This window comes from Odontesthes bonariensis, chromosome 5, assembly GCF_027942865.1.
Source record: "Odontesthes bonariensis isolate fOdoBon6 chromosome 5, fOdoBon6.hap1, whole genome shotgun sequence".
In the NCBI taxonomy this organism is placed as follows: domain Eukaryota; kingdom Metazoa; phylum Chordata; class Actinopteri; order Atheriniformes; family Atherinopsidae; genus Odontesthes; species Odontesthes bonariensis.
Window position 1 is genome coordinate 8,544,806 of NC_134510.1, and position 27,207 is coordinate 8,572,012.

Sequence of the window (27,207 nt, forward strand, 5' to 3'; positions counted from 1 at the left end):
TAATAACATCATATTAAATAGAACCATACCTGAGATCTCGTCACAGAGAGATAAAACATCGAGTAATTTGAGGAAACTGTGTTTAGATTAAAAAAAAAAAAGATTCACTGCCAGTGTCCATCTTAGGTATTAAATGTATTGTTAAATTTCAGGAACGCAGCGAAAGCTAAGAGTTTGACGAAGCGATTTTTACCTGCTCCCGTTCGACTAAAAGCTCGTAAGAATGGTCTTTTCCGTTGCTACGGCAACCACACACGGAAGAACAGTTGAACTGATCGGAAACACGTGACACGGTCACAGAAGGCTCCAAATTTGAAAACGTGATTCGTAGTTTTCCCTTTTTATTTGCAGGTGAACATGTATCAAACAGACACACGGTGAGTCGTGCAAGTTGAGGCCTGGAATCAAACCTGAGAGAACAGCATTGCCAACAGAGTTCACGGACTTTGTAGCAATAGTTTTGTCTCGGTAAGTGAGTGAGTTTTATGTGTAGATGTTGTTATTCACTGCAGTTTACAACACAACTAGTTATCTTTTGATAGCATTTTTTTTTTGTCGGAGGTTAAGCTAACGTAGTTTGATTGGCACTCGCGTTCCCTGCTATTATCAAAGGTCTCATTACGGAACGTTGAATTCGAAATTTATATTCAGTAACGACTGATTTTTTTTTATTTTTTTTTTTTATTTTTTTTTTTTTTTTATTTTTTATTTATTTTTTTTTTTTTATGTGTGTACGATAATAAATTGACCTGCGTTGAGTTTATGGGCGTCTGTGACGCTGAACTACTACTACTACAATAAATAAATTTTTTTTTTCTTTTTTTTACTAATAGTTCACAAGTGTTTTCGGGCCATACTAATTGGTCTGTCATGTTGTCTGTGGGAGCTGAGAGATTCTCAAAAATGCGTTTTTATGTAAAATTACGATTTATTTTTTTTTCCTTTATAAATTTTGTATGGAGCTGGACTGGCTCAGTTGTTCGTTTTGGCGGCTACAGCTCTCTTTACAGCGGCAGCACACGCGACAGGGGATTTAAATCCACAGCGCGCGCTCTCATAGCAACGCTTCTAAAACCGCTGAATGCTCGAGCAGCTAACTTCCTTTGATAGATGGTATTACAGGTAGTTGTACACCGACAGAACTAATCAAAAGCCTTCGTGAAATCTTTTTGTATCCATTAATTCCTCTTATCACAAAGTGAGCCAGCTATAACACCACAGACATAAGACTTTTGACACACAAAATGCTTTTAAGCTAGTTTAGCCTTGTTGAACTTTTGTGTCGTTTGTCCCCGTTAAGTTATATTATACTTGACCAATTCATGCTGCTGTGGGTTTTTTAAATGTCATGTTCTATAGTAGCTTTATTTAAACATTTTTGCTGTCTTTAGGTCACTTGACCTGAGGGCACACAGGAAGAAGACAATGCAGTGCACTCCTGAATCAAACGTCTACCTGGGGAGCTACAAAGGCCTGCACTGTTATGATGACTGCTCTGACAGCGGATACTCGGGTTTGTTCCAGAGCCCAAGGAGCATCAGCGAAGTCGACTCCTGTAAATCGTTGTCTCCAGCAGAATTCAATGAATCTCCGAAAGAGAACCTTAAGTTTCCTGTCACACCCAAAGAGAGGAACAGAGAATCAGTCAGGTTTGTGGGCAAAGACTCCAGGGAAGTACTACGGCCCTCAGCAGTTACCTGGTGTGAAACTCCTAAAGTACACAAAAGAGATGCCTTATCGCGACACAAACTTCTCATGTGGAAATCCACCACAGCTAAAAATGACAACATAAGGTCACTGTCTGCCATAAAGACAGAGTCCTCCATAGGTGTCAGGTCTGAACACTGGCTTAGCGCATCATTTGACTCTTTAGATATTTTGACTGGGGGACCATCAAACACTTTAAAACTGGACCAGGATCTACCTCTTTCTGGCAGGAAACGACGTCTCCTCTTTACGCAGGTGAGGACCTCTACTCTTGAAGATGGCAAACTCAACTTTGGTCACTTCTCCTCTTTTGCGAGAAGTGTGTCACTCACAGAAATGGATTTCAATGAAAACATTTCTGCCTCTGATCAACTTGACACGGATACTCCGGGCTATGCTAAATCCCTGCCAGCTTCAATTAAAGAAAGCTCTCCATCACCAGTAAACAGTGAGACAAGTATCCTGTGTGATGGCTCAAGCATCTTGCGCACACCATCATTCACACAAACACCCAAATACATCAGGTATGGGCTGTCTTCTTCAGTCATTTAATTTCCTGCATTTGTTATAAACATTGAGCTAAAACGGGTAATGAATTTGGAAAAGGTTCAGATTAACCCTATCTAATGTTCAAACAGGTCTGTGTGTGAGGATAGTGGCTTCAGTTCACTTGATAAATCCCAAGACTCCTCGATTGACCACGATGGCTCATTCCAGGAGCTGCTGCGCTCTACTTCCAGAGGAAACTGTGAAACCCCAAATCTGGCAGATGCAAAGCGACGTTCCCGTTTGCAGCGTCAGCACAGGCTTTCTACACTTAAAGAAGGTGGTTCTCAGTCTGAGGAAGACCTGGCAGATAGAAAGCATCAACATCCTTTTAAGTGCCACGGCCATATTGAAGGAGATGAGGTTTTTGCTGATGATGCTACCCCTTGCAGCATTTTATCAGAGAAATGTTTTAATAACCTGACCTCTGATGGTTTGGCCTCGGCTAAACATAACTATAACACCCCACTAAGGGTGACTACAACGAAGCTAGAAAATACAACACCTTATAATGCCGATCCTTCAACTCCAGTCATGACTCCTCTCAGTGCAACCCCAATAAATCTTTCTCTCACTCCAGCCTTGCAGCTGGTTCATGCTATGTGCCAGCACAAAGTTCAGATGTTTGCTGGTCAAAGTCCAAGTCTGAAAGAAGAGTTAAAGTCTACAGCAGCACTGGTCAAGACCCCATTGATGTTCAGGACAACTATGCCATTGGCAGGGCTGATTGGCAGGAAGATGGGTCTGGGGAAGGTGGACATACTCACAGAGCTGAGGAAGAGGAATCTCAGGCACATCTTGGCTTTCATTTTCAACAAGCTGCATCCTGGGAGCATCTGCAGGTGATAGACTTAATCTATTCAACAAACCAGTTTTTTTTTTTTTATTATTAACAAGTGAAGTCTTGTTTCCTCTTTGATGTATGTTTTCTTTAACACATCAACTGGCAACTATTCATAGGTTGAGTTGCTCATTTCCCCATTTGTCATTCATTACAGTGATGATGTGTTTAATTGGTCATTGCTCAGATCAGGCTTGTTGAAGAGTCATGCGCATAGCCAGTGAAAAATGGCTGAGAATATCGTCTCATACATGCTATTATTTGTTTTGAAAGGTGTGCTCAGGTGTGCAAAAGCTGGAATGAAATAATCCAGCAGGACACGCAAGCTGTTTTAAGGAGAAGAAACCATCTGAGGGAAGTGGAAGCTGTGTCTGAGGTAATTTTTAATTTTTTTTTTAAAAATGTATTTTGTTTTAACTGAAGCCTGGTCAATGAGAAATTAGTCTTTAGTAGGTATGTGATTGCAAGATGCACATCTGTGGCTTTAGCTTTGTGCTAATACATACCAAGTTTTCTTTGTTGAATAGAAAATAAATGCTATGACTTGCTTGCTTGCTGTAGGACAGGTCTAAGCTCAGAGATCAGCATTTTTTACTCTACTGTGAAACAGCCTTTATGTACTGCATACATGTTCAATCCTCAAAGTGGAAATTACAGATCTTTTTGCTGTTGTCACAGCTTGGTGGTGCTGTCCACGTCTCTGATGCAACGACCAGAGTTACCCTGCTGAAAAGGTCAGCCTTGAAGACGGTTCAGGCCCAGTCCAGGACCTCCACCTACTGCACCCCACAGTCGGCACATAGCACTTTAACCCCATTACAGCACAGCACTTTGCAGTCAGCCAGCAGCAGCAAACGAGATAAATTTCTTGAGGTGAGTTGTTGTAGCTTTTAATGATTAATAATGTACATTTATTCTTTCTCAGATAGGAGGAAATTGACTTCAAACAAAGTTAACAAAAACATTAAAACAAACTTAAAATAACTTTCTTTCCAGGTTGCCAAAACCCTTTTCAATGATGAGTGCCTCAAGCCTTGCCCTAGATGTCAGCACCCAGCAAGGTGTCATTCTGTGAAACGGGAGGGTGTGTGCAGCAGAGCTGACTGTAGTTTCCAGTTTTGCACATCATGCCTGTGTGCTTTTCATGGCTCCAGAGATTGTGGCAGTCAGTCTGTAGGCCGTTGCAAGAAGGACAATCTACTTCCAGGAAGTGCTCAAAGCAAGCGAAATGTTAAAAGACTCTGAGCCCAGAAGGTGAACTCCATGTTTGCTATTTTGCTTTGCCAAAGTCCCTTTAGCATTTTTTATAATTTTTTTTTTTCCTTATCAAGACCAAATGTTAAAGATGAGGCTTGGGCAGGAAGAACATAAGCAATGTCTGTGCTGTTAACTGTGTGTATGTCCCTGTATATGTATAGTCCTGACTCTTTTTTTTTTTTTTTTCCCAACACAGTTCTTACTTGTATGTTTTTAATTATGTATGTGAAGGAGGTCTCATTAGCAGTAACAATTGAACTGGTGATGTGCTTTTCAATTCACGCTGACTATACAGTGTTTTTTGGAATTCTGGACTTTTTCAACTTTTACTATTGTGTGTTCAGATCAGTTTTAAAATCTATATATATTTTTTTTCTTTTATATTTTTACATACAAACTTGTCTCATTCGTGAGTATCTTGATTGTAGTCCACACAAATAAATTCTGCATTGTTTGGTGCCATCTAGTGCTGTCATGTGTTAACTGCAACAACAATGTCACTGGTGTTTGGCTATTTTTTTAAATTTTTTTATTTTTTTTAAATCCATACATACTTTACATTTAAGTGATCTTGAACAAATACACGCTGATTTCTGTGAATGATTTAGAATTAAATGATTTTTGAATTCTCAGAGGAACTGCAACAGTTTTCCAGTTAAACTTTTACTACCCCCTGTGTTTTGAAAATAAGTCCACTTCCATAGCAACCTGCTCTGTCTGTAATTACACTGCTGAAAGTGACTGTCTGGCTCTGCTTTTGTGGCAGAATACACGGTACGGGCCTTTGTATGTTTGGGGTAAACGATGTTTGGAAACATTTTGACAGGTAAGGGCAACACCTTACACTTTCAAGTCTAGTGGATCTTTGGAACTTATCCTGATTTTTGTAACTTGGAAGTCTTCCTTTCTTTTTAGAATTTGCTGAACTTACTGCTGGCAACTTTGTGAGTATGCTTGTGTCACTGCAGTTTTGGATTTAAAACGTCCATACTTCGCCTAATTCAACGTTTGTTTTTACGTTCTACTTAACTCAGGAAAGCTCTCTGGCCTCTGATGATGTATTGGCTCACTACTTCAATGATTTCTTAAGTCTGCCAGTAAGGAAGGCGTAATATATTTAGACCCAACGCATAGCTAACGTATATAGTTCTACCGTTCTCATACTATTTATTTATTTTCCAAGTGTTTCACAGTGGCTTTGCTGTACAATCGGAGCACTAGACTGTTTGAGCTGGTGAACGGAGCAGCTGATTTTGTCACGAGAAGAATCAGAACGGAACTGAAACGCAGAAAATCCCATCTCCTTAATGCTGACCCCACAGAGCTGACCAGGATTCCAGTAGACAACCTTTACACTGTGTGTGTAAGTTGTCTGGAAAACACAAGTTGAATTTTTTTGAGTGGAAATGTCTGAGGCTTGTTTCAAGGATCATCTCCCTAATCTCAACAGTGCCTAGACAAAGAGCAAGGAATTCAGTGGATCTTAAAGGAAAGACTGCCCTTTTTCCTTCAGAGTGATTGCTACTATGAATACAGGTATTACACGTGGACTGAAAATGGTTTTAATTCTTGGGTATGAAACAAATATAATTCCACTTATTTTCACTGGTTTGAATCACTTATTATTATTATTGCCATTTTTACTTTATCAGATAAGAAATATATTTGCTCCTTGACTAAATATCGAGGAAAGTCTGATTAAATGTGCCTTTAAAAAAAAAAAAACAAGCCTTATAATGTTAATGTAATTTTAACACGCCTTCAACCTGGTTATTTTATGGGCTTATGTTATTGTGGTGATTAGTACTGTTGTCTCAGCAAGAGGGTTCCTAGTATGAATCCTGGCTGAGGAGTTTGTATGTTCTCCCCTGCACGCGGGGGCTTCCTCCCACATGTAAGGGTAATTGCTGATTCTAACTTAACTTTTGAGCATGCATTGTCTCTGCTCCCTGTGATGGACTGGCGACCTGTGGGTATAGAAAGTGGATAGACAGATTTTAAAGTTTAACCAGTCATCTACAGCACTGTCATGTAGAAAAACAAAATCTGTCATCTGCACAGACAGATTTAGTTAATTTACTACAGTAGCATCTTGGAATTTAAGTTGTATTTACAATGAAAGCCCTGTTTCCGCCCGGTTATTCCTAATTCCTTATACTGCACATGACAGATGACTGACTGACACGCACGGCACATACATAATGTGACTTTCCACCTGCACATAAAAGCAGTAATATGTAAATGGTAACAAGTTTAAGTACATCAGGTAAGTAAAATTCTGATACGCGGTGCATCTCTGGTGTTTTCCAGACTAGCCAAGCTGTTGTTTCAGTGGGACCCAAAGTTCTTTAACCACAAGAGGAGTTCATGTCGACCCACTCTTTCAGCCCCACAACTGGATGGTCACTCCCAATTTAACCAAGTAAACAACAATGCATTGAAAGTGTGGATGGCGTCACATTCTCAAGAGAATCTTTCAGCAAATAAAGGTAAGTATGAATTTTCAACTTTAAGAGTGACGTAAATTTCAGTTTCGAGTCAAGTTGATGGCAGTAAACCTTGCAGTCAGTAAACCTGATTGGAAGAAATTCAGTTCAGTCCAATCAGGTTTATTCATATAGTGCCAATTCACAATAAGTCATGTGAAAACACTTTAAAAAAAAAAAAAAGCCCAATCTGGTCCAATTATAATCCAATTAAATCAAATACGTTCAAATCCAATTCATAAAAAGTAGTACAAGTTAACATAATGACAGCCAGAGTAAACTTTTAATGTTTAGTGGTAGAGGGTATATGAACATGACCAATATTCGTCTATCTCTTGGCATGAAGGAATATCACGAAAAAAACACGAATCGTTTAATCACCAATGTAATTGCAGCTATTGAGAGCCAGAAAACTTCTGTTTTGTTGTCATCAGGTTTCTCCTCCTGTCCCATGAAATGTGAGCAGACTCAGAAACTCCACAGTTCCCAAATAGAGCTGAGCCTGAGCCTCGGCGTCAGCGGGCCGTCAGCAGATATTAGAGAAGAGCTACATCTCAGAGAGTCAAGCTGCCGGATGTTTGCTTCTCCTGAACAACAGCTCGAGTACCTGGAAGATGTAGTCGACATGGTAGATGGTCAAAAGCTGGCAAACACCTCTGAAGGTGCCAGCAAGTCTGGATACCAGCCAAGTTGCACCACCAGAGACAAGAAACACTCAGAAGGTGCAGACAGCAAGACAGTTCCAGATGGCACAAGGGGGATTATAACAGAGAAAAAAAAAGAATGGGATGAGAAGAACAGGAAGGTGGGGAGTAGAGCAACAAACCAAGAAAATCCCCTTGATATGTGTTGGCATGGCACATGTTGCCATGGCAAAAGGTGTGGCTTGGATGAGTTCAAGGAATTTTTGCAAGGAACACAAGGACGGAAACTATTTGATCTCTGGTTGGATATAGAGAGACTGAAAACTATTCAACAGAGTGAGCGGAAAAACAGGTAAATACTGCACCAGGCATCATGATACAGAATCTTATTTTATGTGATTTCTTTATTTTTATTTGTTTATTTTATTTCCCTCTCTTATGTCATGTTTTGATAAAGAATTCCCTACCAGAGCAACAAAGGTTGTTTGTAAAACGAAATGAAAATAAGTGTATCAGATGTAATCTGGTGTCTGCTCCAGGTATTTGGTCCTAATGAGGAGCTGGTACCTCCTGAGTAGCAGTCAGAGAAGTTTGAATGTGGAGCTGCTTTCCAGGCTGGGACTGACTACCTCCCCCTGCTGGACAGAGGAGAAACTGCGCTCAGTTCAGTCCTGCTTAACTGAGTCTCTGCTCTGTTACTGGTGATTTATATTAATGTTAATAACAAAAACTGTATCCTTTATATATTTTAATGTGGTTGGTTTTAAACTGCATAAGCTGTTTAAAAATGTGCTATCACTGCCCACAGGACTCCACGCTACTGGACATCCCAGTGTTTTGAGGAGTACTGTTACTGTTCCCCGTCAGAACAGCCCTGCCATGGCTCTAAAACTCTGCCTTTCCTCCAGCTCGACACGTGCTTGCCTCGGTCCCCCCATTCTGCCTTTACACAGGTAGGACATTTGAGCTATGATACCACATTGGCTGCCTGCCATGCAGTTATCACTGGTCTTTATTCTAAATCAAGTTGCTTGCTTTAGCTTTCAAAATAGATGATGCAATATGTGGGATCAGTCAAGTGACAATTAGGAAAGGTAATGGGTCCAAATAGAAAAAAAAAATCTGGGTAATTCTTCCATATCTATTTTACATTCTTATAAATTGGTTAATTATTAGATTTTAGACAGTTAATTGGAGAAATGTATTAAATCCCTTAAGGTACGAGACAGGTTTACATGTCTCCTGGAGAACTATTGATTGTTGATGGACATTTAATAATTTAGCATATTCTCATTTGCTTTTTTACAAGTTGATTCATTCTTGTATTCCATCAGTTGCTGTCTGGCAGAGGCCAGTTACTGTGCAGCAGAGGAGTTAAACAGATGTTACAGGCCCTCTTCGTTGAGTCTCGTGCTGGGTTATACTTCACACACTTCTGTGAACAATCTGGGAATCAGGTACAAACTGCTATGAGATGTCACGACATAAGATTGTAAAAAAAGTAGAGAATTTGTTAGCTTTTTTTTATATATATATATCTATTGCTCCTTGACACAGTGTATACAGATGAAGTGGATGCACTTGTACAACACTACGAGGAAAGTGATCTTTTTCAGTCATTTTTTCAACTAAGCTGTCAATAGAAGAAAATGAGTATGTCCTTGTAGGTGTTTTAACACACTTGCATGTAAAATATCTTCAGCTGGAAAGTATTTAACGTGTTATACTCTCTTTTTACCCTTTGTATGTGTGGAGGATTTCATATGGTATTTCAGTCTGGTCTTAAACAACGCCATCCCTCCATTTGTTCATTTTGAACTGTTACTTGGTGGATTTGCCAGTGTGCTGAGATTCATTACTACGTTGACAGATCCACTTCCAGTTCAACCTCAACTTTCAAGCTCTTTCAAACACTCTTTGAAATGATTTAGAATTCTTCTGTCTCAAGTTCATTATTCCAAACGTCTGGTCCTTGCCCATATGGTCATTGTAGTTTTTCCTCTGATGTTCTTTTTGCTCTTTTATTTCTCCTATACGATCTCTTTTTGATTGTAAACAAATGCTTTTTGACACAACAGCTGCAGACTTATCTGCAGAGTGGCCAGTCCTCACAACTGGTCATTGTAGGTGATTCTATTAACATTGAAATGATTCATCTCAACTAACTTGGAGATCTTTTTGAATATCTTTTTACACACCCACAGCCTTTGTCCTGAAGGCCTTGGAGAGCTCTTTAGAAGACACCCCACATTAAAATGACAAAGGGCTTTAGATCTCAGAAGTTTCCACTGTCACTCCCTTAAGAGGTTTTAATCTCTGATATCTCACCTGGAAATGTATTGATAGAAAGGTGGGATAACTGTGCACTTATGTTGTTCATTTATACTATAAAGGTTACCACAAGGTGTCAACTGTATCAGTAATTTGCTTGTGTGCATCACTAATTTATGAGCACTGTTTTAAAGACACAAAAAAATCATGCATGTTAGGTTGATTGGCATCTCTAAATTGTCCTTAGGAGTGAGTGTGAGCGTGCATGGTTGTTTGTCTCGTATGTCTCTATGTGGCCCTGTGATGGACTGGCGGCCTGTCCAGGGTGTACCCCGCCTCTCGCCCATTGACTGCTGGGATAGGCTCCAGCCCACCCGCGACCCGATCGACGGATTCAGCGGTATAGATAATGGATGGATGGATGGATGGATGTTTTAAAGACAAACAAATACTTTTATGTGTACATCTCTCAAAAAGTTGCCTTTAGTTGCACATTAATGCTGTCCATCACATATGATATCGTGGCTGTAAATAATTATCCGCATATAACTTATAGTGGCCAGCAAAGAGCTGTGTTTTAATGTCTCCATTTTCCCCCTGTTTCAGCTGTGGGTAAATGCCGTCTACTTTTGGACAGATTTGCAGCACTACCATGAGCTATTCTACCAGGATGGACTGGACTCCTACAGAGTACAAAGAGAGGCGCAGGTCAACTCATACACGCACGCACGCACGCACGCACGCACGCACGCACGCACGCACGCACGCACGCACGCACGCACGCACGCACGCACATGGCCTCATGCTGAGAAGAGATGGATGCCAAGAAAAATCAAAAATCACAAGAATGAAAGTTTCAGAAAATAAAGCTGTTTAAATGTTATATAAAACAACCATCAGTCATCATACCCTCCCTTTTTATAAACACACACACACACACACACACACACACACACACACACACACACCTGCCCTTGTTTTGTGCTCTGTTGGCTTGCCTCGCCCGTTCTCCTCTCTGCTGCTCTCTACCGTCTTCACCACTCCTATTCTTTGTGGAGAAATTTAAACTCATAAAAACAAGTGAGTCAGACCCCCCAAGCGTTGCACCAGTCCAGTCACCCAGAACCACACTGCTCTGCTACAGCAAGACCAGGGAGGGGAACAGAGGGCTCTGGTCCAGAATACCTCACAGTGAGATCTATTTTCCATCAGTTAACCTTTTGGTCACCAGAGGGATGACATTTAGAGATCTTTCCATCATGCTGTGGCCAAGAGGGTTAGAAGAGGGACATTTATGTGGTGTGATGGCAGCACGGATGAGAGATAGGATTATTGTGTATGAGGGCACCAAGCAACGGTGATGATGAAAGTGATTGTGGTTTTAAGGAGAAATGTTTCTGAGGTGAAGATGGTTTTTCTTTTCCTTTCCTCTACAGCTCCTTTCGTCCACTTATATTTTCAGCTCTGCCAGAAGGAGCATCGATGTGGATGAGGAGGTCAGGCGGGACGTGCACAGCAAACTGCTGCCTGCCTTTGAGGAGCTCTTTGACGAGGTTGAGGAGCACGCACTGAGCATCCTGCTGGAGCCATGGACTCTGCTGGTCAACGGAGACAAAGAGGCCTTCCAGCAGGTGAACACTGCTCAGTTGCAAAGTCATTTTCCTTCTGTTTCGTTTGTAAGTTTCATGGTCCTTATGATCACAGAACATGTCCTTCAAGAGGATCAACATTCCTCTTTCTAAAAGCAAGAAAGCACCAAGAATGTGTGTGTTTATGAATAAAAACAATTAGTTACTCTTATGAGTCCAATATTTTTTTTCTTTACCCAAACTCTTTGACTCCAAAACATCCGGAAATGGAGTAAAATGATAATGATAACCATCGTGTACCATTCAGTGTAAAATTCACAAATTCACTGGAGTCATTTGGCTGGGGAAATGACTCAGTACTTATCAGCAGTTGATTTTCTGTGTGTGTACAGGTGTGTGTGCAGGATGAGGTGCGCTTCATTGACAGCCAGGAGTTCAGGGAACTCCGGACTCTGTATGAGGAATCGGAGCGGCAGCTGAAGCAGGTCTGCTTTCTTTCCGCAGCTTCAACATGTAAACCATGCAGGTGTTCAGTTAACGACACAGTCAGTGAAACTATCTGGGAAGTATTTCTATTGCTTAGGAATAATGTTGAGCATTTGTCTCAAGACTCTTTTAGAAATAGTGTGATACTGCTTTTTATATACTAAAAAAGACAGGATCCATACAGCTCCCAACTTAACAGTGACCTTTGAGGAGATGTGAGGATGTGTGAGGCAGGCTGTGATCACAATTGAATTCACCTATACTGATATTTGACATTATTGGCTCCATCTCTGTCCTTTATTCTCTCCTTCCTCCTGCCGGGTCTCTTCCACAGAGGGAGCCCTGCAGGTCTACGCCCTTTTCTCCATCTAATACTATCTCAGCTCGCTTCTCAAAGGGTTCCCACGCACTCGACTCATGGCTCAGTGTGCCTCTGAGTTACCGCCGCTACAATTTGGAATCCTTACTTCATCAGCCTCATGAGATTGGACACTTTATGTCCTTCCTACAGAATCAGGATGCCAGGTGACCTGTATAATTCTACAACTTTTAACACCCAGTCCAGTTATTATCGTTGTTATTTTGCTTCTGACTGTTTGTGCTTATGTGCAGTATCCATTTGATGTGTTGGCTGGATCTGGAGGAGTACAGGAGGACTCCTCAGAAGGACAGGGCCGTAAGACAGGAGAGGTCGTCTCATATTGCTGCTAAATACCTCAACAGGATGTACTTCTTTGGCTCTGACAGTCCTGCCACAGGAAAACAACAGAACGATGTATGTCAGTCAGTCGTTTTATTTAAAGATGATTTCACTTTATCTGTAAATGTGCCCATTTTGGTGGAGCCGTTACTGTTAACTTTTTGAGAAAGCCTCACAGAGACAGGGGTGGAACCAGTCTGCCTGGGACATGACAATCTCAACAAGAGATGTTATTTGGAGTTGCAGCGGGGCTCAGCATCCAGATTTGATAAAAGGAGGCTTCTGCAGCTCTCACAAACCTCCCCATCTCTTCTGGCATCCTGCAGACTTCATGCTGACAGCTCTGAAGGAAGGGTGTTAGTGGGTATTTTGGGGATGAGAGACAACATGTTTAAAATTAAAATGAGAAGAAGGAGAAGAGTATGGTTTGAACTCAGAAAGACAAAGATGGGCCCCAGCAACAATGACAGTAGGATGGAATGTGTCCTGACATTTATAGTTTGAGATTAGGTTTCTGGATGCTGGGATTACATTACTGCAGGAGGCTGTAGAGTCGGGATGAGTAGATGGGACATGAAGCAGTTGAACTGATTTTCTCTTTTGGGCACCCAAGAAGGGTTGCTTCATAATATTTCTGACACGGAGAACATTGTTTTTCTGTGTGAGATAGGACTGTGGTTTCCAGTCTTTTATCTTACAAAACCTCACAGTCCTGCCAAACTCAACAACAAAACATCAGAATGAGTTCATCTGAACAGATTTTATTTGATGTTATCTAACAAAATCCATGTACCCGCGTTGACATGAATTCAGTTCTGGTGCAAGATCTTTTATCATCCTCATCTTATAAATTGACTCAAAGTGATTTGCAGAGCTGCATTTGAATGTGAATGCCAATTCTAGCGCTTCCAGCTCTGTAAGGACCGGCCCTGGCAGCTGTTGGGTGCATCTAGCTGTTGGTTCTCTTCTGTATGTGCGATGTAGAGAGACTGACAGCTTTACTGCTTCGGCCCCTTACTGCTTCAGTCACTCAGTCATCCTGTCACAGAATGGCCCTCTTTCATCTTCTGACTCCCACTCCAGTGTTATGGCTGGTTCTCATTTCAAACGCCTGTGTGCGTGTATGCGTGCACTGTGTGCCTGCAAAATCAAATGAGAGAAAGCAAAAAGGAGATCTAAAAAGGGAGACATGGCCAGATCGTTGTAGGAAGACAAAAAGCAGAGAGGGGAGATAAAGAGAGCAGGGTTTGTGGGAATGATTAAGAGCACAGCAGTTTTCTGTAGGGTTTCTCACAGTGGGTAGTCTTTTTTTTTTTGTCTCTCGTCACGTGTTCTTCATGTGGTTTTATTGAAGGAAATCTATTTACATGTCTTAAGCATTCATAGCAAACGCCTATAACCACAGCACTCCACTGTGCCCCTTTGCATGTTTGTAGATGCTGCGTTTGACAGGTGGACTCGAGCGTCTGAAGTTAGAGTGTCTCTCAAACCCAGTCGCCATGGAGATCCAGGATGTCGTCAGGAATCACATTGAGGAAACGTGGCTGCCTTTGTTTCTGTCCACAGCAGAGTTCACTGAGCGACGGAAAAGTAAACCTAAGGTGGACATCCTGACTCGTCAGTCATTCAGACTAAAACTCAGCTTTTGCTGGTTGTATTGAAAGTCCATAGCTGTCAGATAATGACTGCCAGGAACTACATTAACTGCAAATTGCTATTGCCAGAATATTACCTGGAAAAAAAAAATTATATATATATATATTTACACACATCAAATTGCCAAATATACTACGGGGTTGAGAGTGACTACTGAGTATTGCAGTGATACGTAACTTGCTGACAACAGTAAATCCTGTTTTTGCTGCTTTATAAGCCTTTCCATGTCCAGTATATGCTACATAATATATGCATGACATCCAACACAGAAATGGAAAAGTGTCAGACCTACAGTATCTAACTCGTTAGAGTTATAGTTTTAATATAGGCTAGGTTTGAATTCTATTCCTGCTAAATAATGGCCACAAGTGTGAGCAGAGATGAGACAGCCAAACATATATTAGTGCTGTGTGAGCAACCGCTAAATGCTGCCACTGTCCTGCAGCCGTCTCAGGTTGCTTCATAAGGTGGTAACACGTAAACTGCAGGTTCCGCTGCTTTGCATCATTATGTTATCAAGTTTACATTGTTTGCTGACACGGATCCTCTCATTAAGTAATGAGTGGTAGACGCAGTTTAGCATTACACTTGGGATGGGAGGAGAATGGAAGGGTGGAAAAGATGTTTAAGAGGAGGGAGACATCAGCAAGGTTAAGAGATATTTGAGAGGAGATCGGAGGAAACTAAGACGGAGAAGATTAAAGGTTAAAAAAATAAAAAATACAGAGGGCACTTTAGTTACTGCCAAGAGCAACAGAGGCAGCTTTGAAAGGTGTTCAGTGTCTCCTCTAAGTCCTGGTTTACTCAGTGTCTGACTTCTGACTCTTCATGTTTCTGTGTGCTCTCGCAGCAAATCTTCCGTCGACGCAAAGTGAGAAAAGAAGCCTGGAAGGTAAGAAGAAATCCTGTTGGGAATATAGTCAATGGAGAGAAGTAAGGCATTTCCTGGTCTGACAGCATGTGTGATTTTGTTCATGACTTGGCTTCAAGCATCGTCTTTGTCAAACACCATTTTGGCCTTGAGGGTAGTTTTCCCAAATTGGATCCAGGATAAATAAGATGAAGGCATCAGCATTACTGACCTTTCTTTAATAGTCTTTAGAGTGTTTTCCACAGTAGAACGCAGATATAAAACATGAACATTTCAAATTGCAGGTAGGGTGATTACAGGAAGGAGTTCAATTTACTACATTACTGTGACTCATATTTAGGATCATTATGTCATCATTGGCAAATAACATGTTTTTTTTTTATTGTTGTTGTATTATTGTGAACTCATAGGTCAGTCTGACACTCACTGCTGTTCATGAGAACACAACATTTACTGCACCACAAATATCTGTTTTCTTAAAGTCTTTATCTTTAGGTGAAGGTCGACTGAAATATCATGGGTGTCTTGTCTCCTTGCAGGCTGAGGGCTTGTGGATGAGTTCTTCCAAAGAGATTCTGGTGTTTCGAAGAATCCTTCTCAATCCCCCCACCTGCCAGCAGTTCCAAAACTTTGTCTCTCTGAAGGGAGGCTTCTTGGAAAATGATGTTCGCTTCTGGCTTGAGGTGCAGAGGTACAAGGTAAAAAAGAAAATACCTAGAGGTTGATGTACCTGCCTGAGATAGAAAAAAAATTGGACCTGACTTTTTCAATACGATATGTTTAACCCTAATTGACCTATCTGAATGGGGGAAAAACTAAATTCCAAACATTTCAGCAGGAGTGGTATCACAGAATTGCTCGTGTAAGCTTTCATTCCTCTCTGTCTGTCTTCCTAAACGCAGGACCTCTGTCATTCCCACAGCGATGAGGCCACCATCCAGCAAAAGATCTCCACCATCATCAGCTGTTTCATCAACTCTTCAATGCCCCCAGCTCTGCAGATAGATATCCCACCTGATCAGGCCCAGCATATTTTGGATAGGCGCCACAAACTGGGCCCTTACATCTTCAGGGAAGCGCAGGTGCTGTGTGACTCCAGGGAGTGTTGGTATATGGTTTCTGTTTTTTCAAACTAAACTTGCATGTTTTTGTTCATGTAGATGTCGGTGTTCAGTGAACTGCTGAAGTTTTGGACAGAGTTTCAAGAGCTTAGCAGCAGCATCCAAGAGGAGCAGCTCCTTCTTCTACTGCAGGAGAAACGAGTCAAATGCAAAGCTCGAGTACGCAGACAGAGAAGGAAAGAGGAGGAGGAAGATGAGAGGAGCGCACAGGTTAGGATACAGAGAAGAACTCATCTAAAATGTGTGTACAAAATGTGAAAAAAGGTCAATGTAATGAGAAAAATTAAATGTAGTGTCAAAAATTGACACTATATCCTGTTTGTACAGGAGGAGCAGGAGAGACAAGAGTCATGTTTTAGAGAAGAGGAGGAGGAGACAGAAGATGAAGAAACAGAACAAGAGGGAACAAGTGAAAAAAGGCAGACGCAAAGCAGAGTGTTGTTGACTCCCATGCAGCCGGTAAGAAGCTCTCTCTGGTCCTAATGGGGAAGCATTACTCTATAGTGTTCAGGATGTGTGTAGATTCTCAGCCGTCTAAGTCACGATAATCCAAAGAGCTTCAATAGAAAGCCACTTGAAGCTCATCACTTAGTTCTAACTGGATGGTAAGGAGATACTTCCTTAGATCTAACTCCACCAAATATTTAAGCAGTAACAAAGATGGTGTACTTTACTCTTCTCTTAAATGGTCTTTTTTGTCGAACGTGTACTTTACGGTCATCAAAGTCAGGTCTCAGATAAGAGGGGAAACGTCCTCATGGACCTTCTTTAAAAGCTTTAGGATGAAGCTGAAAATGGATCTGTAAAATATGTTATATGCAAACTTCCCTTGATAACTATCTGAAAACCTAACATATTGAAACGATAACTGCAGTTCAGATAAACTTAAGTACTTAATGAAGTGCACATAAGGACTCGTCAGTCCCAACCGCAAACTGTAAAGGATAGACTCAATCCTCTGTTAAAGCTTTTCTCTAATCGCATTAGATTCGATGTCTGTGCATTTTCCTTCAGCTCTTGTGGTCATACTCCAAGTACATGGCAGGCCTGAAGAAAGAGGAGCTGCTCCTGAGGAGACAAAGTCAGCTGGAAACCTCCTCCTCCACAGTCTCGGGTACGCACAAGCCCCGACTCCTTCTCAGGCTTAATGAAACTCAAGTATTCAACGTTTTGACGGGTCACTACTGCTAGTCAGAGAATGTCATTTGGTCTTATCTGTGGTAAAATCTAAGCTACACTTTCCAAGGCTCTGATATTACCTGGCAGTCAGAGCCATAGTGCTGTCAAATGAACGCAGTCCACAGAATTGTCACTGGACCAAACAGCCACTTTGGCTAGTCCGTTAATTTTCAATGTTCTGTGAAGGGGTAAGTTCCAGTTCCCAAACTAAATGAGGATACAAGGATATGAAGCATAGCACAAATGGTGTTTTAATGGGATGATGTAGAGGAGAAACACATGTGGAGATCATCAAGGTGCCATTTGACCCAAAGGGAGACGCAGTCCACATAATGGAGTTTTTAACGCATCAACAGTATTTAAGACATAAAAATAACCATACGAGCAGTGGCCTAACGCTGTTCTGCCTATTTTCTTTTTTCTCCCTCCCCACCAGATTCCTCTACCGAATGCTGCATCAAGTCAGCAAGCAGTAAGCACAGCTCCCGGCAGCCATCCTCCAGAACTGACAGCAAGCAGTGCAACAGACATGACAGGAAGTGAACAATGTAAGAGATTGAAGACACACTTGAGAGTTATTTTCATCTCATAAGCGTAACACACTTTCATGTTTTACTGCAGGTGTCAGAGCCTGCAACATGAAATGAGACAGAAGTATCAGAAGTGATGTCACGCATCGCAGCTTTGGGACAAACAGACTGACACCGTTATCAGAGCACGATGAGTGCAAACTGAGAACAGAGCTGCCACTGATATCTCGATGATGAGGTGGACATTTCAGGTCAGGTCGGCATGATGTAAGAGTGGTTTCTGAAACCGTGACACAAACATCCACTTACACTGTCCAGTTAACGCCAACCACGTTAACTGGACAGTGTAAGTGTCATAGTTCCACACGAGACCAGTTTAAGTGCAGTAAACTGATGATAAAATAACCAATGACTCATAGTTTCTAGGTTATTTTTAATAAAGAGGTTTCTCTATTCATATATTATAGATTTACTCGACAAAGGCATTGGACTTAAATCTCATATTGAGAATTCAGTGGTACAACAATATAAAAGGCAATGATAACACGTTTGCATCATTAGGGTTTGGCATCGACACAAGGTACAGAGAACAGTGTTATTGTCAAAAAAGTATGTTACATCATCTAAAAACATTTTGGTCAACAGCTGGTATCTGTAGCCTCCATCAACATGTATATAATATTGCACTTTACATTGGCAGAAGACAATATGCTGAATGTAAACACAGAGCTTGTTCTGCAGAGTGAACCACTCCGGACTGTTTTGACAGAAATGAAACAAATCAAAGTTATCCATGTCTGCTCTAACTTTTCTGTCTGTTATCCCGAGGAGGTTTCACACCAAGTACTCAGTCTAACTTTGACAAGACTCATGTTATAGTGTTCAATTTAGTACATACTCACTGAAATGTCCAAACGACATGTGTTTCTATGATTAAAACAGATTCTAATTCCATTCATGGTTTTTCGTGGTTGATGAGTTTACTGTATCAGAAAATATCTCGCCTACAAATTCTTTACATAACTAAGGCAGGGGAGGAAATGAATGTTAACATTAAAAAGTAGGTTTTGCATAAATGAAAAAGCTAACTTTTACGAGACAAAGCACAGAGTGTAGGATTTCTTTCAAAGCTTACTCTAAACACTGCAAAGAAAAGTTCTGATCTCGTTTACTCCTTTCAGTCTCAGAAAGCCACAGATGATTTTAGTGGAATCCGATGCTTAATGCTTTGTTCTTTACTACAGTAAACTTGCTAACAAACACCTTGGCAAAGGCAGGATCCACCAAGTAGCGGTAGCACTTTGTAACGGCGGGTGGGGGCTCTGTGAGAGGTACTGGGGGCTGCAGCTGGAGAGAGGCGGGGGAGGCAGAGATATACTGGGAAGCCCGCATCACGTAATCCACCAGTCGCCGATACTGCTGCTCTGAAAGGCGCTCACGGAGGCCGTCGGCCTGAGGGAGAAGAGACGGCTGTTTACACAACTCTGCCTTGATGAGTGTTGCGTTAATAATTCTGTAATGCCAACTAAATACTACTGAAACTGATTTAACCTTTACTTCTACATAAAGGAACTTCATCAGACATTACATGGGTAACTAATCAGCAGAGCTTTTGTCCATAATGTGTCCCCATCACCGTCTCACCTCAGCGTCGCTGGTTACCGTCTGCTGCTGCAACGTGAGTGTGAGCTGGCACTGCTGCTCTGGCTCCTGCTGACACTCCACCTGCACAGGACAAGAGGTTTAACGTTCGCTTTACTGTCTGCACAGCAGCCCGGCTAAAGAAAACGTCGACTCCTTTCATTTAGGTGGGTTACCTCTGTGATGGGAAAGGCCTGCTGCTGGGTGTCCTCACTGAGGCTGACCACGAACAGCACCTCAGAAGTAAGCAGCAGGCAGCCAGCGTGCTCCTGACCCGACCCACTCACGATGGTCACTTCCAGGGCCATGTGGAGCTCCGGTCGTCCCAGAGACTGCAGCATCTTCCTGCATTCACATTAGAAACAAGTTGGGGTGTTCATACTTAGCAACATGACTGGAAAATAAAAACTTTCTACAGACTCATGCTAAATCAACACACGGATTACAGGCAACAATCATACACACACACACATACTGACAAGCCTTACATCAGGTATATGCTTCCCTTATAAACAAAGCACCCAGCACACATACGAGTGGCCATTTGTGCCAGCGCACATCCTGTAATTTACATTTCCACTTGCTCTTTGTGCAGTTCTGATTACACACACATTCAATCGGTAAATGTGTGTGTAGAGCCTGAAGTGTTCAGTCCTGTTTCTCTGACAGTGTTTACATTGGAGGGCAGGTGTTGCAGAGCAGATGTGGAAGAAACCACAGTGAGCACAGTTTGGGTCTGTTCAGTGTTACACTGCTCACAGTCTGACCCTTCAGTGCCTGGACTACCTGTAGTAGTAAAACGAATTGAAGGAGGTCTGATAGAAACCAGTTTGAAAAACTAAAAGGGAGCATTACTTCATCATTTTTAAATATCGTAATTTTGAGGAGAAAAAAACCCTTCTCTAGCGTTCCAGCGGCAGTGGACAGTCGGCACTGACTGCTATCAGATGGAACTGTTTGAGAGCCAAAGAAAGCAAACTGAAGTGCAGGAATCGATGCTTTTTGTGCAGCTGATAACTTTTAGGATACAGAGACTTCTCATTAATCTTTGTGAACATATCAAGCATTACAGTGAGCGCAAACTTTACTCTCTGAGACACTGCATGCTTAAGATAAAGTTGTTCAATTATTTATTTATCTTCTATTTATCTCAAAGATAAATGTTTGATGCCACATATCTTTAAAGAGCAAGTCTCTACCAAGTTCCAAAGCTGCTCCAGCACGCAGAGAAATCTTTCTGTTCTATTTGATGGGACTGAGAAACCTCTCCTGTCAGACTCATGGTTGAATAACAAGAACAGCTCCTAGCTGGAGGCTTTGGCATAGAGCTTATAAAAACCCCTTAAAATGACTTGATGAGAACAAGGAAGGACAGGCAGCCTACCATGTGTGAGATCTAAAGTTAAAAAGAAGAAAAATCCTCAAAACTTTTTTTTTTTAAACATCGGAATTGATGAGGGGTAACGGGGAGAAAAAGAACATCAGATCCTGGACAGAAATCAAGAAAAGCACAGAGGCAGGGGCGAGAAAACGTCTGACTTATAGAGAGGGGCTGGGCAAAAGTAAAGAAGCAGTAATAATGAAGGACTGACATACCAGACATATTTCAGGTGACTGTTTGAGGCCAGAGCTGACTTTTCTTCTGTGGGCCGGTAGAGTTGTTTAGGAAGCTGCCACAGTCCTGCTCCATGGAGGATCCCTGTGAGAACCAATACAGTCAACATCAGTGCAGGCCTCATTTCCACTTAGACTTTGGTATGGCTTGCATTCGTGCATTTACACACCACGAGCATTACATCGACAATATTCTAACCCCAGTATAACTACGACAGAGCGTTTCACTCTACATTGAAAAAACAATTGTAACAGGATTCTGTGTGTATATGTCAAAATGAGTTCAGAACCCATGTGCGTATGGTCAGTTTTCTTTCAACCCAATCCGTCAACAGAGCAACAGCAGCAGCAGCAAACCGGTGAAGTCATCAAGTAGTCCAAGCAGAACCATAAAGAACACAGTGGGCTCCGTTCTGTGCAGCTCTGAGTGGGTGTTTGGAAAGTCTTTGTGTAGATCCATGTGTTTCATAAGAGAACAAAATAAAGTGTCGCAGAATTACAACACAGATGATCTGCATGTACTGGCGAGCACTGATGAGCCTATCAGAGGCAGTTTGGGGGTTAAGTGTCTTGCCCAAAGAAATGTGGACATGCAACCATCTGGCCAAGGCACCGGAGTGAGTGCCAGTGCGTGCATTGGTGTGTCTTTCAGCTGCAGTAGCCTGGATATGCAAACGTTTGTTTTTGTGTGCTCCAATCTGTTGAGCTCAGAGGGTCAGGCAGATCAGAGCCAGGCTCCAGGGAGGCATTGCTTTTATATGGAGTAGTTCACCTCATTGGTAGTTTATGTTCTGTAGCCAACACACACACCACCCTCTGACCCACTCCCCAGCCCCATTTTCTACCCCCAATAAAACACTAAGTAACTCCAGAGAACTGAGCTGCCTGTATGCACAAGTGTTTGTACATGTACGACTGAGCATATGTGCGTGCTCTTTTTCTTATTGTTATTCATAAGGTCCAATAGCAAGGAGCCCACTATCTATGCCTGTGGGCTCCAATGCGTTTTATGGGGACCAAATATTAGGCCCCAGATGTTTTAATGGATTTTTGAGGGTCAAAACTTGGGTTTTGTGGTTGGGGTCAGGCATTCAGGTGCAATGTTAGGGTAAAGGGCTAGGGAACATAATGCCAATGGTATAGAAAAAAAAAAACTAGTATAGAAAAAAACTAATTGTGCATGTGTGTGTGTGTGTCAGGGGTCTGTCAGCAGCTGTCTCTTGGGTCCTGGTTTAATAAACACTTGGCTCCTGCCTGGAGCTGACATGAAAGAGGGGAGGTACTGTTCATCAAATAATGGGACTCGTGATTCTGCTGACACACCAACTATAATTCATACTAGGGCTGGGCAACGATTAAAATGTTTAATCACGATTAATCGCATTTGTACGCAAAATCCTAAAATGAATCCAAAAGTAGTGTATAGCTTTTAGCAGTTAATTTTATTTTAAATGTGCTGCCACATGAATGAAAGTGCCATAACATTTGTTGTGCAAACACACTTTTAACATCAGCATCTTTCTGTAGTTTTTATGTAGAAGCCTCGCTCCACTGTCTGTTTCCTTGAATGACTTGCTGCTATCAGTTGTGTGTTTTGCCTTTAAGTGATATTTTAGACTGGAACTACTACGCTGAGAAGACAATTCAACTTGGCAGTGTTTACAGATGACTTTGGTTCTGTCGACTCCGCCGTCTGGAAGAACTTTAACATGAAAAGTTCCGTACCCTTCTCCATGTTTGGTGGATCTGCCAATTACTTTCTTTTCTGGTTTTATTTTACAAAATAAAAGCCTGAAAAAAATGTTTAAAAAAAATAAATAATAATAATTAAAAAAATAAAAATAAAAATGAAATAAAAGCCTGAAAACCTGCGTTATTGCGCGATAAAATATTTCTCGGCGTTAAATAATAACAAGTTAACTCGCCCAGCCCTAATTCATACATATATTTATTGTTGTATTCGGTTCTTTGAAAAGTTACACTTAAGCCATAATGCTTGAGATGTGCTGAATAAATAGTTGGAAGGCCAAACTTCAAGCCACTGCTATGTGAGCAGTGCTAAGATGCTTCTATGTTTATGATATGAAAGTGTGCATATTTCCATCTCAATCTTCTGTGTTAGATATTACTCCACAAAAGAGTTAAGAGACATGGGAACTGGTATATTTGTATGCCGCATAATATTTTAATGGATTAAACATGTTTAAACTATCCCCTAATATGCAGAAGGGTTTAATTACTGACATAGCTTCAAAGATGGCTCTAAACAAGAAAAAAAAGGAAAAAAAAGAAAGCTGAATCTGCTTTAATCTGCGGAACTCACCATAGCCAGTCTGGGACACCAGTTCAGCTGCTCCCCCAATTGGCTTTGTGAAAACGCCTACAATGCCTTTCCCGACCCCAGAGATCACCCCCTTGGCTTTGCTTCCAGCTGAGCTCTGCATCTCCCAGTTCCTTTGGAAGTTTTGCATGGGCTGGTCCACAATGCCTGCGATCGCTCCTGAAAAGACATGTTAAAAAAATCTTTGATGCCTTCTGTTAGAATAAAAGCTTTCAAATACAACTTGCAAAATACAAAGACAATTCAAAAGTGTTTTATAGATTAAAAAAAAGGGACAAAAAGAGTTCATTTTAGTGAACACTCTGAGACATACAGGATCTAGGACCTATAATGGGAATCACAGGAATTCAGACGTGCCTTTCTCATACAGAAAACATGTGAGCATTCATTTTATGGATGACTTCTATGTAATCATCAGTAAGCATCTCAGGAATCATAATCCCCTGTAACCCAGAGATGTAAGCAGCTGTTGGTTTCAATGACACTATAGTGTCTGTGTAGCTTTGAGTCTGATTTGAGGCAGACACCTCTTGGTGTTTATGGAGTCCCCACTGTGCTGTCTCACTGCTGTCTCACACCCCTCAGGGGCACCTCTTAAGTGCGTGCCGATGGATAGCAGAGGAAACGTGTGTGTGGGCAGAACACATTTCATTACATATTAGGTGACCTGATGTTGAGGCAGGGATCCTGTCTGGGATGGGTTGATGAAAAGAAAAACTAAAAAACATCTGTCTCTCAATGTTGCAAAGGCCACAAATAAAAAATAATATGACAATGAGAAGAATTTGAACCTCTGCTCATACCTAACAAGCTAATGCCAAGTCGTGACAATCCCTGTCTCAGTCCGTCACCGAGGCTCTCTGGAAGCTGTCGTCTCCACTCCTCCTGCCTGGTGTAGTGCTCTTCATCAAGCGACAGGCGGTCCATGTTCCTCGCCAGGCTTGTGGCTAAGTTAGTGATGGATGTCAGGGTGCCTAAACACACAAGTGACGTGCTGTGAACACTGCTCATCGGCGGAGAGACGAGGTAAACATCAAGTCCGCAAATGAATCTGATTACAACCAGGAAAATGTGTTTGAATAAATACAAATAAGTAGAGGAGCATAAAAAAGTCACTGAAGGCTGAGCCAGAAATCATTTCCAATGAGGTCAACCACTGCTTGAACATTTGTTTTCTTCATTGATTGATTTTGCTTGTAACAAGGTGTAAAGTTAATGTGTATGAGAAGATATACAATATTTCTCTCCGGGTACTCCGGCTTCCTCCCACTGTCCAAAAACATGCATGTTAGGTTAATTGGGGATTCTAAAATTGTCCTCAAGAGTGAGTGTGTGTGTGGTTGTTTGTCTCGTTTGTCTCTGTGTGGCCTTGTGATGGACTGGCGGCCTGTCCAGGGTGTACCCCGCCTCTCACCCGATGACCCCTGGGATAGGCTCCAGCCCACCTGCGACCCGACCGACGGATTCAGCGGGTGTAGAAAATGAAGGGATGGATGGAAGATATACAATATGTGCTAAATCACCAGGAGATAAATTCGACTAACATTGTAGCTCATAAACACAGTATATAAGCAGAGCAAAGACTATGAGTATTGGTGTTACCTTTGGAGATGTGTTTGACAAAAGAAGTGGTTCCTCTGGACACTCCGCTGACGAAGGCTCCGGGGCCTCGAGTCAGACCCTCATATGGCAAGCGGAAGAAGTCTGACACTCCATTACCGATACTCCGCACAAGGCTGGCAGGACTACCGAGGATCTCCAGGGATCCAACCACCCAACCTGAGATAGAGGAGCAACCATGATGCAGCATGCTGGACGGTTACATTTATTTATTATTAATTTTTTGGGCTTTTACGTCTTTAATGGATAGGACCGTTTAGAGAGACAGGAAGCAGGGGTCAGAGAGAGGGGGAACGACATGCAGCAAAGGGCCGTCCGATGCAGGACTCGAACCGGGGGCCATAGCCATAGGACTATAGCCTCTTGTACACGGGCGCCTGCTGTTCCCACTACGCCACGGACCACCCTTATGGTTACATTTTTATAACAGTAACCTGTGTGCTCATTCAGGGGCTCATTTGTATTCGAACAGTATTATTCGGTTTGATAGTGCGTAACCAAATGTGGAGAAATTTGGCTCATACTTGTAGCTTCTTCTTATTGAGTCATCTCAATAAATACTAGTTTTATAAACTATTATGAACTGTAGTGTATGTTTTCAGGAAAAACTTTCCTGGTATTTTAGCATTGCCAGGAAAACCTATTTAATCTGATAAGCAAATATCTAAATACACTTAACTTTAAAAGAATTGCAGGGAATCTTAATGATCTAATAAAAGATGGTTTGCAGAACTAATCCCATTGTAACATTTCAGACTGCTGCCATAAGGTTTGTATTCAACAGAAAAGAAAAGACAAACATCTGGAACACTTGAGGAGTACTCTACACACATGCCCCTTGAGCAAACTCAGTTTCAGAGTTCTTGCCAAAAGCAATTTGAATTAATCAATCCAATTTCTTATCTCAGCAATACAAAGATTCACAAACCTTAACACACATAAATGCACTCACAGACACAGACAAGCAGACTCCTGCTTGTAATCTTGCATGTGCCCCAGCGAGATTTACAACCTCCTACTATCTCACCTCTCTCATTCGACCATAGAGTCCCCTTCAGATGGCACGGCTCATTGATATTTATGCTCTGACAACTGCATCACAAAAATCAAACAGCCATTTCTAAAGAAGCCAGGCTCTGTTCTGCTCTCATTCTCTGTCAATTTGTGCTTGAGTGATGGACTCTAATGGTAGGAAACCAACTCCAGTGGGGACTAGTGGTTGTTTCTGCTTTATATGGTTTCCCAGTTGTGGTTTTGGTAAAGCCTAAAGTCCTAACAGGAGATGATGTTTACAGGGCTGAGCCTCGCAATGAAACACACGCACATACACTTGGATACACTACGTTAGAATGAAAGCATTGAATAGTGAATGCTTTTTAATATCTCTAATACACGTCTGTGTGTGCCAGCGCGCCTGGATTTACGGGTGTAATGTGTGAGTAGTGTTCTCATGTTAATCAGCCCAGAATGCAGCACTTCCCTGAGCCCCTGTCTCCATGGCGACTCAGGGAGAGGCAGTGAGGTGACGTGTTGAAATACGAGGAGAAGTGAAGGCTCTAACGAGGGACAGCGAGAAGGAAGCATCTGGCCAGAAAGGTGATTTCTGATGTGAAATGATGGGGTTAAATCAGAGCATGTGTGAGAGGCTCGGAATAGACAGGAGAGAGATACAGAGCCGTTACACGGCCTGATAGGACGCTTCAGACCTGGTGGCTGTTCACAGATTAACAATAAAGTTTTACCTTTAAACTGAGTCATGAGTCAAACCGTATGATGATAAAATAAATGATGACAATGGAAGTAAATCTTTCTCAGCCCTTTCGTGATACAGTATTAGCTTCCTAGAGCTCTACGGTTTTACTGCACTTTCTTCCATGAACGAAGGAGACCCCAGGGTGCAATCATCTCAAAGCTCAACTCTAGTCTTGGTGAGGAAAAAAAATGGTCGAATATCTCACTCGTGCACACATTGTTCTTCTTCTGCCAGTGTTTGCTTTGGGTTTACGATCCATAGGGCTGAATGAGTCATTTGGCCGTTCACATCAGAAAAACCGTGGCATGAAGTAAAAAATCTTATACAGACAACGAGTGGCGCAAAAGTAAAAAA

The 27,207-nt window shown here is 41.8% G+C and overlaps 3 protein-coding genes across 8 annotated transcripts in view; 2 read left to right on the forward strand and 1 right to left on the reverse strand.

Moving 5' to 3' along the window:
* Positions 1–1,425: 1,425 nt before the first annotated feature.
* Positions 1,426–4,339, forward strand: fbxo43 (F-box protein 43). The gene is made up of 5 exons (XM_075466555.1): positions 1,426–2,231; positions 2,346–3,095; positions 3,368–3,470; positions 3,773–3,967; positions 4,091–4,339. Exons 1-5 carry the CDS (start codon positions 1,426–1,428, stop codon positions 4,337–4,339), a joined length of 2,103 nt encoding a protein of 700 aa, XP_075322670.1.
* An 816-nt stretch (positions 4,340–5,155) lies between these two features.
* rgs22 (regulator of G protein signaling 22) lies at positions 5,156–18,821 on the forward strand. Its single transcript, XM_075466453.1, has 24 exons — positions 5,156–5,177; positions 5,267–5,295; positions 5,386–5,448; positions 5,535–5,714; positions 5,802–5,887; positions 6,662–6,840; positions 7,272–7,833; positions 8,021–8,182; positions 8,290–8,434; positions 8,816–8,938; positions 10,359–10,460; positions 11,189–11,383; positions 11,734–11,826; positions 12,162–12,352; positions 12,440–12,602; positions 13,964–14,128; positions 14,992–15,075; positions 15,594–15,752; positions 15,957–16,136; positions 16,215–16,385; positions 16,503–16,634; positions 17,190–17,289; positions 17,791–17,902; positions 17,976–18,821. Exons 1-23 carry the CDS (start codon positions 5,156–5,158, stop codon positions 17,895–17,897), a joined length of 3,393 nt encoding a protein of 1,130 aa, XP_075322568.1. The 3' UTR covers positions 17,898–17,902; positions 17,976–18,821.
* The window catches only part of vps13b (vacuolar protein sorting 13 homolog B), a 310,547-nt gene continuing 301,642 nt past the window's right edge, over positions 18,303–27,207 (reverse strand). For all 6 annotated transcript variants that reach the window (XM_075464765.1, XM_075464763.1, XM_075464764.1 and 3 more), the window contains exons 62-68: positions 25,083–25,259; positions 24,284–24,454; positions 23,463–23,639; positions 21,122–21,224; positions 19,702–19,870; positions 19,529–19,609; positions 18,303–19,336 (exon numbers count right to left, since the gene is read on the reverse strand). In XM_075464765.1, coding sequence (XP_075320880.1) covers positions 19,088–19,336; positions 19,529–19,609; positions 19,702–19,870; positions 21,122–21,224; positions 23,463–23,639; positions 24,284–24,454; positions 25,083–25,259 — 1,127 coding nt within the window. In that variant the 3' untranslated portion in view covers positions 18,303–19,087. The remainder of the gene's footprint in view (positions 19,337–19,528; positions 19,610–19,701; positions 19,871–21,121; positions 21,225–23,462; positions 23,640–24,283; positions 24,455–25,082; positions 25,260–27,207) is intronic.

Bases quoted from the DNA above. Each gene is read 5' to 3' on its own strand.
- fbxo43 (XM_075466555.1), top strand. From the start codon at position 1,426: ATGCAGTGCACTCCTGAATCAAACGTCTACCTGGGGAGCTACAAAGGC. The intron at 3,096-3,367 runs GTGATAGACTTA...TTGTTTTGAAAG, and splicing joins CATCCTGGGAGCATCTGCAG to GTGTGCTCAGGTGTGCAAAA. The intron at 3,968-4,090 runs GTGAGTTGTTGT...CTTTCTTTCCAG, and splicing joins AACGAGATAAATTTCTTGAG to GTTGCCAAAACCCTTTTCAA.
- rgs22 (XM_075466453.1), top strand. From the start codon at position 5,156: ATGTTTGGAAACATTTTGACAG. The intron at 5,888-6,661 runs GTATTACACGTG...GGTGTTTTCCAG, and splicing joins GATTGCTACTATGAATACAG to ACTAGCCAAGCTGTTGTTTC. The intron at 15,076-15,593 runs GTAAGAAGAAAT...GTCTCCTTGCAG, and splicing joins TGAGAAAAGAAGCCTGGAAG to GCTGAGGGCTTGTGGATGAG.